The sequence below is a fragment of the Diabrotica virgifera genome, chromosome 5 (assembly GCF_917563875.1).
Source record: "Diabrotica virgifera virgifera chromosome 5, PGI_DIABVI_V3a".
Lineage (NCBI taxonomy): Eukaryota > Metazoa > Arthropoda > Insecta > Coleoptera > Chrysomelidae > Diabrotica > Diabrotica virgifera.
This window is the reverse complement of record NC_065447.1, coordinates 185270765-185284005: the sequence shown is the minus strand read 5'-3', so window position 1 is coordinate 185284005 and position 13241 is coordinate 185270765. Positions and strand designations below refer to the sequence as shown.

General features: G+C 33.1%; 1 protein-coding gene across 4 annotated transcripts in view; it reads left to right on the top strand.

Annotated features, from left to right (window-relative positions):
* The first annotated feature begins 11428 nt into the window (after positions 1 to 11428).
* The window catches only part of LOC114328568 (oocyte zinc finger protein XlCOF6.1), a 108919-nt gene continuing 107106 nt past the window's right edge, over positions 11429 to 13241 (top strand). For all 4 annotated transcript variants that reach the window (XM_028277454.2, XM_028277453.2, XM_028277451.2 and 1 more), the window contains exon 1: positions 11429 to 11929. In XM_028277454.2, the coding sequence (XP_028133255.1) occupies positions 11569 to 11929 (361 nt within the window). In that variant the 5' untranslated portion in view covers positions 11429 to 11568. The remainder of the gene's footprint in view (positions 11930 to 13241) is intronic.

Here is a 13241-nt window from a genome sequence, read left to right as displayed (position 1 = left end):
AGTAGTTGACAAATCAGTCTTGAAATTAGAACATTAAGTTAAGTATAAATATAATTGTGTGGAAAACGCAGTAAAGTCGTTCACAAAGAAATCAATTTGCGGAGATAATGTGTTTGCTAATTTAAGAGTTTTAGAGAGATAGGAACTTGAACTATAATTTGTGCGGTTAATGACCTCGTGGAAGGTGGTCACAGAACGGGTGGTTCTTGAAGGTACATGTAGACCAATTTTATTTAAAAGTGGGATACAGAATTTATGACCATGAATTAAGTTATATAAGAAGCAAAGATCTTTATGTTGACGACGACTCTGTAATGAGTCAAGTCGAATAATTTGCAGTAAAGACTCATAACTTTGACCAGTGAGATGCATCTTATAAGCATAATAACGTAAGAATTTACGCTGAACTTGTTCGATTTTATTAATATGACAGTTATATTGAGGTGACCAAACACATGATGCATAATCTAAATGTGGTCTAACCAAAGAACAATAAAGAAATTTTAAAGAACGACCAGTCGTAAAGTCATAGCTGCATCTTTTAACAAAGCCAAGCATCTTTAATGACTTAGAAACCATGCTATTAATGTGTAGGTTGAAATTTAAGTTAGTATCAAGAATAACACCCAGATCTATAACTGAGTCAACTAATTGTAACCTAGTGTCCCGTATAAAGTAAGAATTATTCTCAAAGTGTCTTAGTCGAGTAAAAGTTATAGCATGGCATTTGTTTGCATTTAAGTCCATACCATTAAGTGAGCACCATTCCACAAGACCATTAAGATCTGATTGCAAATTGTAGTGATCCAAATCAGAGGTAATTATGTGAAATAATTTAAGGTCATCAGCAAATAGAAGAAATTGAGCAAAATTGAAGCTTTTATTTATGTCATTTATAAATAAATTAAAAAGGATAGGTCCTAAGTGGGAGCCTTGAGGTACACCCGATGTAACTATAATTTCATTAGAGAAATAATTCTTAATACGAACTATCTGCCTTCTATCTAATAGATAATTTCGAATCCAACTAAGCAGAGGATCAGAGAAACCCAACTGTTCGATCTTATGTAACAATAACGTATGGTTGACTCTATCGAATGCCTTGGAAAAATCTGTATAAATCGCATCTACCTGTTGTTTACTTTCCAATGCTTCATTTAAGAAGGAGGTATAATTTAACAAGTTCATTTCAGTTGATCTCCCCATAACAAAACCATACTGTTGTTCAATGATTACATTTTGTATAGTAGGCTTAATTTTGTCACATATTAAACTCTCGAATAGTTTAGGTATAGTATTAAGGATACTAATAGGTCTGTAGCTCTGTACCCCGCTTCTATCTCCATTCTTGAATATCGGTGATATAAAACTAACTTTCCAAACGGGAGGGAATTCACTCGTTTGTAATGATTTTTGAAAAATAAAGAATAAGGGACGAGCAAGATTAAAACTACAGTATTTCAGTAACTTAGGTGGGATTCCATCAGGCCCTGGACCCTTATGTATGTTTAGCTGGGATAATTTGGTATATACCTCTGAAATAGATAAGTCACAACCAGTAATGTTGAAACTAGTGTTAGCCCTTGCACTATTTGGAATAGGACATTCGTCCTCACTATATACTGCAGCAAAGTACTGAGCAAACATCTTGGCTATGGTAGGACCATCGGAACTGGTTTGGCCATTATGGTTTAAAGTGTTCGGAATGCTATTATTGTTCCTTTTAGAATTTACGAACCTCCAGAAGCTTTTAATGTTACTAGGAAGTGTATGTTCAACGTTTGCTACAAACTGATTGTATGCTTGACCTGATAAGGACTTGCATATCGACCTCAATCTAGAAAATTCATTATAGTCTTGAGGTAACCTGGTCACTTTAAATTTCTTATGAGCTTTCTTTTTAGCAATGATGCAGTTTCTTAACTCTCGGGTATACCATTTAGGAAAATTGCCGGTATAAAACTTTTTCATTGGTACATAAACATCGATAGCGCCATATAAGACATCATAAAGTATATTGACCATATCATCTAAACTTTTGTCTCTGAAAATTTCATCCCAGTATATTGTGTCTAAGTAATCAGAAATACCTTGAAAATTTGCTGATAAGTCGTAGAAAAAGCCTTCAGCTTTCATTTCATCAGTTAAAACATCTCCGCGGTTTAAATTAAAGCATAAAGGAGGGTGGAAACTATCGGGGTCAACTAATCCCTCATCAGCTTCTGCGACAATGCAATTTTCATCATGAACCAAAACTAGATCAAGTAATGAGTTTACATTATTATAGATGTTATTGCGTTGGAAAAGATTTTGATAGGAACATATATGATTCATAATATTTATAGCATCTTCTTCGATTAAAGGAATGTCTGGAGCAGAAATTGCCGTAGAACAAAAATTATCATGAGACCAAGTACAGTGTAGGTTGAAGTCCCCTGCAATACAGAAATGAGAGGTGGGAAATGTATTTGAAAGATTATCGATGCTGTTATTGAAAGAGTTTTAAGCAATTTATTGAAGCAAGTCATTTGAAAAGACATTTGAGAGTGCATACTGGGGAGAAACCATACAAATGTGAAATTTGTCTCAAACGATTTACTACATCAGGTTCTTTGAAAAGACATTAGTAATTTAAAAACACATTTGTGAGTACACACTGAAGAAAAACCTTACGTGTAGTATTTCAAATACTTATTGTATCTTAGATTTTAAGTTTCTTGTATATATATTTTTTAGTTATTAATCTGAAGACGGAACGAGGTCTCACGCATATGGACATAAGTCGGCCCAGATGGGTGGAACAAATTGGGATTACTACGGTAGCGCAGCCGGTGCGAGCTACTTTTAACTTGGAATCATTAAGACATAAGTAAAAATAACATTCGCCAGTGTCAATCAATTTTTATTGCTAATAGGGAGCGAAATTTACTGCAGTAGAGTTTTAAAAGTTTCGGATTTAAGCATGAAGAGGGGACAAATGAGACGGTTTTGGTTAGTGTGGCAATCAATACAGACAGGTAGTCGATTTTCAGATTAAGACGAGAAAGGTTGTGTCGTTTAGGATAATTGCAATGATGACGTGACGATGCCTTAAGACGTACGTATACAGAGAGAGTCTGTAAAGTGGAATAAATTCAATATCTCAAATACTAATTGTTTTTTTGGAAAATGCTCAGACCCGTCGATTAGTATTTCAAATTGTCCTTTTTGACATTCAATAATAATGTATACAGGGTGTCCCAATTTAGAGATATGACGTCATCGTCGATTTTCTTAAATGGCAACACTGTCATTTTGATAGCTAATTTGATAGGGTTTGTAAAGTTATACATAACTGCAAAATATCAAATTTTTATTCTCTACCATTTACAAGATAATAGAAAATAACAAAGTTATATCTGTAATTTGGAATATATTCAATAATTAAAATACTAACTGTTTTTTTGAAAAATGCTCAGACCCGTCGATTAGTATATCAAATTGTCCTTTTTGACATATAATAATAATGTATACAGGGTGTCCCAATTTAGAGATATGACGTCATCGTTGATTTTCTTAAATGGCAACACTGTCATTTTGATAGCTATTTTGATAGGGTGTGTAAAGTTATACACAACTGCAAAATTTCAAATTTGTATTCTCTACCATTTAGATGACAATAAAAAATAACAAAGTTATGAAAAAGAAGTAATCAACTAATAATTGAATTTAATTATTTCAATAAATTAAGCAAAAACTCATAATGTTGCCCTCAATTATTGTCAAATTGTCAATGGGCAACGTTATGAGCATTTGCCTAATTGAAATAAATAAATTCAATTATTATTTGATTACTTCTTGTTCTTCATAACTTTGTTATTTTTTATTATCTTGTAAATGGTAGGGAATAAAATTTTGAAATTTTTCAGATGTGTATAACTTTACACACGCTATCAAAATAGCTATCAAAATGATAGTGTTGCCATTTAAGAAAATCAACGATGACGTCATATCTCTAAATTGGGACACCCTGTATACATTATTATTATATGTCAAAAATGACAATTTGATATACTAATCGACGGGTCTGAGCATTTTTCAAAAAAACAGTTAGTACCTATTTTAATTATTGAATATATTCCAAATTACAGATATAACTTTGTTATTTTCTATTATCTTGTAAATGGTAGAGAATAAAAATTTGATATTTTGCAGTTATGTATAACTTTACAAACCCTATCAAATTAGCTATCAAAATGACAGTGTTGCCATTTAAGAAAATCGACGATGACGTCATATCTCTAAATTGGGACACCCTGTATACATTATTATTGAATGTCAAAAAGGACAATTTGAAATACTAATCGACGGGTCTGAGCATTTTCCAAAAAAACAATTAGTATTTGAGATATTGAATTTATTCCACTTTACAGACTCTCTCTGTATATTGACAAGCCGGTTATATAGGGCTTTTCATCGATTGTCATTTGTTTCGAGCTTCTGTCATGTGTCACATAATATTAATATATCTACATCATACGTCTTTGGTTTGTATCAGGTACATACCAATAACGTACGACGTAGATAAATTAATATTATGTGACACATGACAGAAGCTCGAAACAAATGACTGTGAATGAAAAGCCCTATTGAGTGAACGCGATTATTTCAAATACATTTCCTTTGAAAGAACGAGTGAACTGTGGCCGCTTTAATTTTGCATAATCACTTTTACATTTCGTCAACTTATCAGTAATCTATAAATTAGTTGTCTATTTTATTAATTAAAACTGTTAAGGATAATACAGGCTTTTATTACGAGTGTCTTTAACGAATCCCACATAAGTGTGAAATTTGTTTTAAGCAATTTAGCCGATCATATACAGGGTGTACTTTACCGACAAACGAAGACAAGAGATTCCTCAAGACAATTTAACCCAATTCATTTAGTCCGAAAATGCTTCCTAAAGGAACTAGAGCTATTTGAAGATGGCGTCTGGTAATTAGTTTTTCTTAAATATCTCCAGAATGCTCCTATTTAGAAAAACGAAAATTGGTACACGTATTTATTTTCCAGAGATAAATCGATTCCATTCATTGCAAATTTCTAGTACTAGTCATAGACGTCCGTTTTGGGTAGGGTAACAGTTATATTATCGCATAACTTTTTGTTTTTAATTTTTAAGCATTTTTGAGCGTGGATTATTAAAATGTAAGGTATTATAGTACTAAAAGGTACTCCTACCTTAATTCGATAGGATACACCGTTTTCTAGAAAAATCGATTTGAAAATTTTTCGTTTTTTGAATATTAAAAAAAACTGTTTAGAAAAAAGAAAACTGGTACGTTTATTTATATTCCAGAGATGAATTGATTTCATCAATTGTGAATTTCTAGTACTGGTCATATGCGTCCGTTTTGGGTAGGTAAACGGTTATTTTATCGCATAGATAACTTTTTTGTCTGTAATTTTTGAAGAATTTTTGACGCTAGATTATTAAATTATGAGCTATTCTAATACTAAAAGTTACTCTTGTTTTAATTTGGTCAAATACACCGTTTTTTTTAAATTTTTTTTCACTTTTTGAAGTTATACTTCTTTAGGCGCGATGAGGGTGAATTTTAATATTCGCGTATACATTAAAAACCTTCATACTGGGCGCAGGAGCGTTATTCCTTTGATCTGATTGGATGTTCAAATGACATTTCAAAAATGATCCGATATGGCGACTGTGGCGCAGCTGTGTTTATGGTTGTTGCGTTTTAAAATTTGTGAGAAGAGAAACAACTAACAAAAGTTAGTTAATAGTTATACTGCCTTTTTAAATAGTTTTCATATATATTTTTGGACTTATTAACATAGAAGAGATGCCTGTTACATGCCTTGTAGTACATTGTGGAAGCCCATCAAACTGTGACTGCGGTTTTCAATCGCAAAATTACTGATAAAAACCTATTAGCTCGAAGACGTAGAGAACTGTGGATAACATCAATCAACCAGGACGAACTCACTTATTCAAAACTAATGAATCAGAGAGTCTAGTACTTAAGTGTTTATTACTGGTAAGTGTTTTAAAAATAGCTGATCAAATTTTGTTATGCCATTTAAACATAGCCCTCATACATTCACATAATAATATTTTACATAAATCTATCAATTTTAGACGAACCTGCTTATTGAAGTTATACTTTTTTACAATCGAGAGTGAAATTTTATAATGCCTGGTGCATGCGCACACAGACAGTATGTACTTAGTTGCAATAAATTGTTCAGAATTAAAAAACGGCTCCGAACTCTTGGGAGGAAACAGATAAGAGGTAGAGCATTAGACTGGAGATCGAGAGGTCGCGGGTTCAAATCCCGGACGATTCTTTTTCAAATCCCGGACGATTAAAAACTTTTTTTTTAAGTGAAAACGTCATCGCTTATGCTATATATTATGTGTATGTATATATAAATTGTGTAGAGGTATTTAAATTTAAAATAAATGTAAAACCTATTTTAGGATGGGGAAAAGGATTGATTTCGCGACCGTCATCACTTCGGCGAAATAAATTTTGTACATATTTAGGTGTATTGTGTGTATGTATATATAAATTGTATAGAAGTATTTAAGTTTAAAACAAATGTAAAACCTATTTTAGGATGGGGAAAAAGGATTTATTTCGCGACCGTCATCGCGACCCTCATCTCCTCGGCGAAATAAATTTTCTCCGTAGGTATCTATATTTTGTGTATGCAGAGGTGTAACCAGGATGATACTAAGGGGGGGTTACATCTACTTGAAGGTCTCTAGGGGGTATGGAATAATAATGGTGTTAAGCGGACAGAGCTCAAAGTACATCCAAAAGGGGGGGTTATAACCCCCAAAACCACCCCTTGGTTACGCCTATGTGTGTATATATACATAAATTGTATTTAAATTTAAAATAAACGTAAAACCTATTTTTGGATGGGGAAAAAGGATTTATTTCGCGACCGTCAACTCTTCGGCGTAATAAATTTTGTACGTATATTTATTATGTGTATGTAGGTATATATTTATAAATTGTGTAGGAGTACTTCAATTTAAAATAAATGTAAAATCTAATTTGAAATTGGGAAAAAGGATTTATTTCGCTACCATCATCGCTACCGTCATCGCTTCGACGAAATAAATTTGTGAAGTGAACACTTCTTTAAGGACATTGTGCACTCTTTAGATGAGGAAAAGTATTGAATTAGCGACCGTCATCGCTTGGGCGAAATAAATTTTCGTCTGTAAATTTTGAAGAATTTTTGACGCTAGATTATTAAATTATGAGGTATTCTAATACTAAAAGTTACTCTTGTTTTAATTTGGTCAAATACACCGTTTTTTTAAACATTTTTTTTTAATTTTTGAAGTTATACTTCTTTAGGCGCGATGAGGGTGAATTTTAATATGCGCGAATACATTAAAAACCTTTATACTGGGCGCAGGACCGTTATGCCTTTGATCTGATTGGATGTTCAAATGACATTTCAAAAATGATCCGATATGGCGACTGTGGCGCAGCTGTGTTTATGGTTGTTGCGTTTTAAAATTTGTGAGAAGAGAAACAACTAACAAAAGTTACTGGAGACCAATATATTATCTTCTTATTTATAGTAGCATGTGTATGTATACATAAGTACCATAGAACGTACGAAACGCGTATATAATATAGGTATAGCACTTCTTTTTGGATAGGGAAAAAGCATTGAGCTCGTAATTTATATACTATAAGAAGTTTTCACTTCTGTCGGCACTCCCATGAGTGCTTTAATTTTTTTTAAATTTTTGGTAGTTTTAATAAAAAATTTTTGGAAGTGGTAGGTAAGAAAGTTAGTTTAATATTTAAATAAAATGCAAATATAAACAGTTAAGTATATTTATTTCGTTGAAATTATATAATAGAAGTATAACTTCTTACGTGCGTACAAAGTACACACACATTCTTTTTTTTTTTCAAATTCAGGGAACGAAAATTTTTCAAATCGATTTTTCTAAAAAACGGTGTGTCCTACCGACTTAAGCAATAGTACCTTTTAATACTAGAATACCTCACAATTTAACAATCTAGTATCAAGAATACTTAAAAGTTAAAGACAAAAAAGTTATGCGATAAAATAACCGTTGCCCCAACCAAAACGGACGCCTATGACTGGTACTAGAAATTTACAATGGATGGAATCGATTTATATCTGGAAGATAAATAGGTGTATCAATTTTAGTTTTTCTAACTAGAAGCGTTCTGGAGGTATTTAAGAAAAACTAATTACAAGACGCCATCTTCAAAGAGCTCTAGCTCCCTTAGGAAGCATTTTCGGACTAGGTGAATTTGGGTAAATTGTCTTAAAATTATTTGAGGAATCTCCTGTCTTCGTTTGTCGGTAGAGTTTCTGGACAACCTGTATATAGGGTGAGGCAGATAAAGGGCCTATTAGAAATATCTCGAGAACTAAAGGTAAAAGAATCATGAACATTGGAATACATAGGTTTTGAGGTATGAACTGTTTAACGAAAGTATTTTGGCCTCTTTGCTATTTCCGGTTATACAGGAAGGTGATTGTAACTTCGTTTTTTTTTAATGGGACACGGGACACCCTGTATATTTTTACATTTTTGGATTGTGATCGATGTCTTTTTTCTTAAAATATGAGGTTTTGTAATATTATATAGGGTAGTTTAAAAGATAATTACAGTTTTTATAAATTTTGTAGCAAACTTCACACCCTGTAGAATTGTACTGATTTGATATCAAAAACTCCGTTTATGTTCAAGTGATTTTTAATATAGTCTATTATTATTAAAAATTATTAGTATAGCGAAATTTTTAATTTTAGTATACAGGTTTGGTCGAAACGCGGAATGAGTATTTTAAGAGTTTTCTTAAATGGAACACCCTGTATTTTAGTATTGTAATGAAATGATATTTTATAGTACTTTTTTATTTCTTAAGCATTCCCTATACCTAACTGCTTTAATTTGTAAGTTATTCGTAGTTCTTTAAACTAAGAGATAAAGAACCTAATAAAGATATGTTTGAACCACTGTCCAGAAGTGCTAAACAAGATTGACCTAATAATTCGATAGGAAGATACGGACGATTATCGTTATGTTTCCTAAGCCAAGCCGCACACCAAAGAAACATGAAACGAAAAACATGAAACATGAAACGAAAAACATGTTTCATGAAAAGAAAACACTGCTAAACAAATCTCAAAGTCCGCCTACCAATGAAACGAGTATGATTCATGCTCATGACACATTTTTATTTTCGGAGAGTTTCATAAATGGCCGGATATATATTTGTTTAGCAGTGGTTTATTTCCATGAAACGTAATTTACGTTTCATGTTTCTTTGATGTGCCTTACTAACAGAGAATTTAAATCTAAGGTTGTTTTATCAATCACTATGGTGTTGACAGAAAATTGAGATATAGGTAGACAGGTATCTCCTTCCTTAATTTTTCTGGAAGAAGGTAAAGGTAACGGAATCAACGAAGAGTTTCTTGTACGGGACAAGGAGATGGGAGATTTGGTGAAGATACTGAGGAAGACACACTAATTATCTGATTCGATATTAAAAGATGACTGCTTCAGAGAAGTTAATCTTGAGATTGTTGTTGGAAGTTGTATTTTTGGACGAAATACCTTTTCCTTTTCGACTGGTAGAAGGTACGGGAGGGCTTGACGTGTTGAGTCTTGTATTGCTTATGGAAGTTACGGAATTCCCTGATGGAGAGACTGTCAGAGAAGGGCTCAGGGTACAATCCTCTAAACGACCGTTTCCCTGACAATTCCTACAACTGGGTTTAGTGGTATTTTCAAGGGTCCACGTTGGGCGCCACTTTGTAACCATTATACTAGGGTTATATATTTTTTCAATACTCAGATTTGATTGATGAAAAAAAAAAAAAGGAGAAGTGAGAAACTGACTGAACATTAAGACCAGAAGGAAGATAAAACTAATGAATTAGGAGGATGAGGATGAGACGTAAAAGCTCGGGAGGTAGAGATCGGCTTGATTTTCGTGCTGTTGTTTAGGGGAGACAGAGATAGCGATAATGGAAGAAACCAAAAAATAAATGAAAAGTAATGAAACACTGAAGAGAAAAGAACTGACCAATGATGGGCGCCAGAAGTAAATGCCTTTAAGAGCCTTTGCTTCGTTGATAGAAGAGTGTGGGAGAGAGAGAGAGAGAGAGAGAGAGAGAGAGAGAGAGAGAGAGAGAGAGAGAGAGAGAGAGAGAGAGAGAGAGAGAGAGAGAGAGAGAGAGAAACATACAAATAACTTAATTCTGAAATAAAATATTATATAATCACATATAATTATTATTACATGTACTTGCGCTGGGCAATTTTCTTAGTGACACGGTGACAGGAGAATACAGCGTGTTTTATATGTTCGTTCATGGGTATTCTTTCATTTTTCCGACTGTAGTTGAGAGATATCAGGTGCAAGTGAAATAGTGAAATGATACAAACCATACAAACCCACTCACACGACATGGCAAGTATACAGGTTTGTTCCAACACGACCGAGAACCGTCACGAAACGGTAACGCTTCTGCGCAGTAAACAAAATCCGTTCCAACAAAAATATGATCGTCATCGGATCGTCCTTCCCACTGTTCCAACAAGAATTGTGATCTTTCGGTGACGGTTTCGTGATGATCATTTCAGTAATCGGGCAAATGCATAATGTGCTGGTTGGACTGACTTGCGCACTAGGATTTAATTCTTTAAAGTTTTTGAGCCTTTGATCGACTAAAAGCACACAAGCTGTCACCAACAAAAATGACAAATATATGAGGTTTGTTCCAACACGACCGAGAACCGTCACGAAACGGTAACGCTTCTGCGCAGTAAACAAAATCCGTTCCAACAAAAATATGATCGTCATCGGATCGTCCTTCCCACTGTTCCAACAAGAATTGTGATCTTTCGGTGACAATTTCGTGATGATCATTTCAGTAATCGGGCAAATGCATAATGTGCTGGTTGGACTGACTTGCGCACTAGGATTTAATTCTTTTAAAGTTTTTGAGCCTTTGATCGACTAAAAGCACACAAGCTGTCACCAACAAAAATAACAAATATATGATTACCGTCATGGGACGATAACTGGGCGATACAATTACGAACATGCGCACAACAAACGGTACAAGTAGTTTCGTGACGGTTTCTGGACCGTCCAAAAGTTCATGTTGGAACAAACCTATGATTACCGTCATGGGACGATAACTGGGCGATACAATTACGAACATGCGCACAACAAACGGTACAAGTAGTTTCGTGACGGTTTCTGGACCGTCCAAAAGTTCATGTTGGAACGTGACGATTATTTGCCAAGTACACGAGACGTTTGAGTCCGGCTTTAAACAGTTGACAGAGTTGTTTGACTTAGACATGACACATGACAATTAATTGGAACTGTCAAAATAGTCAAAGTCAAAACAGAAAAATGTCTTCTGATAATAATATAATATAGAAGAATAATAAATAATATAGACGCTCTAAATTCGAAGGTCTACAGTCTACGGATCTTAGTTATGTAATTATAAAATTGTTCAAATTATAAATGGAGTGCAAAAGTTTTAAAGATTATGAAAACCAACCAGCATTAATATGCAGCAAAGATGACAAGGATTCCCTTAAAGAACATGTTAAAGTAGAAATACAGGAATGTACTTTTGAAAGCACACATACAAAAGAACCTGTATTGACGGAGTCTTGCTCAGAGAATGTTACATTAAAAAGCTGTTTGGTAAAAGATGAACCTAGTGAATCATACTATATTGATGAATTGCATGATGTTAAGGTTGAAATAAAGGAAGAACCAGAGGAATGGCAGCTAATAGTAAATCACAGCGAAAATCACTTTGAAATTTCGAATAGCAACAACTTAGACTCAAATAGTTCAAACGAAATTAGCAGAAACAGTAAGTTTTAGTTTATTTTGAATTACTAAAATTCAAAGTCTTATTAATACAGTAAAACCTCAATTAACTGAATCATTTTTAAATGAAATGGCTGAGTTTTAACAATTTCTTCAAAAAGTAAATTTTTATCACATAACAGAAACAATTCGATGTTATATTATAGAATAATTCATATTCAGAGAGCACCATAAACGCCCTAACGTATGTTTCACTCTCATTAGAGATCTTCAGAGGGGTATATAAGAATACAAAAAACAGTGTTATTTTTAATCGAAATTCTTATTATCTGAAACGGCATCTCCCCTATCAATTATTTTAGTTAACGGAAGTTTTACTGTATGTATAAGTAAATCTTTAGATGCCATATAAATATGTACCTATTGTTGATTATATAATTGAGAAAATACCTAGTAAATGTACATATGATTGACAACCAAAAACAGATATTGGAGATACAGTTGAACCCGCTTATTGGAATAGCCTTCTTGCCTAGCAAAAGTATTGCTATAACCGGGATTTTCTAAGAACCGATCACTGGTGGCTAGTAGAAACTTTTCCAGGCCTCCAATTTATATTTGTTAAACCGTGAAGTTCCTATAACTGGTATTCTAATAAGCTGATTCGACTATACATAACATTTCACCTTGGAATGAATACATGGATATTTAAATATCGCCTTCCGGCAAAGATACCAGGACGCATATTTACAAATGCTCCTATACCACGGCACCAGAGTGCCGAAATCGGTTAGCCTTTGAAATACACTATTACGCTACAAACCCTCATTGATTTCGGCACCTAGTAAATTATAATACTTCTATTAAATTTTGGTGTCTAAGTTTTTATTGCAAATAATATTATTGTAAGTATTGTATATTTATATTTCAATTTATTGCTTGAAAAATAGGAATAGAAATGTCTTTTCTTTTCTGAAAAATGTTAGACAGAGCCAATTAGCCAGACTTGTTTGTGATTGATTGCATATTCATAGTCATAAATTTCTTAATTCATACATAACTACTACAATGTTATTTTTATAGATACATAGGTACATTTTGTTGCTTTACTTTTATTTTTTTTTATAGAAATGTCTAAACTGCAATAAACCTAGCATATTTAAGAATGTGATTTTTAACCCTAACCCGAGAAACAAATAAAACAAAAATTATAAAAGAAATAAATAAATATTTTTTATTTTTATTTATTTATAGTTACAGATATAATTACTCGTATACAGTGCGTCCATAAAGTATCACATAAATTTATTATTAACTAAATAAACAACATTATTAGAAATTACCGAAATAGGTCG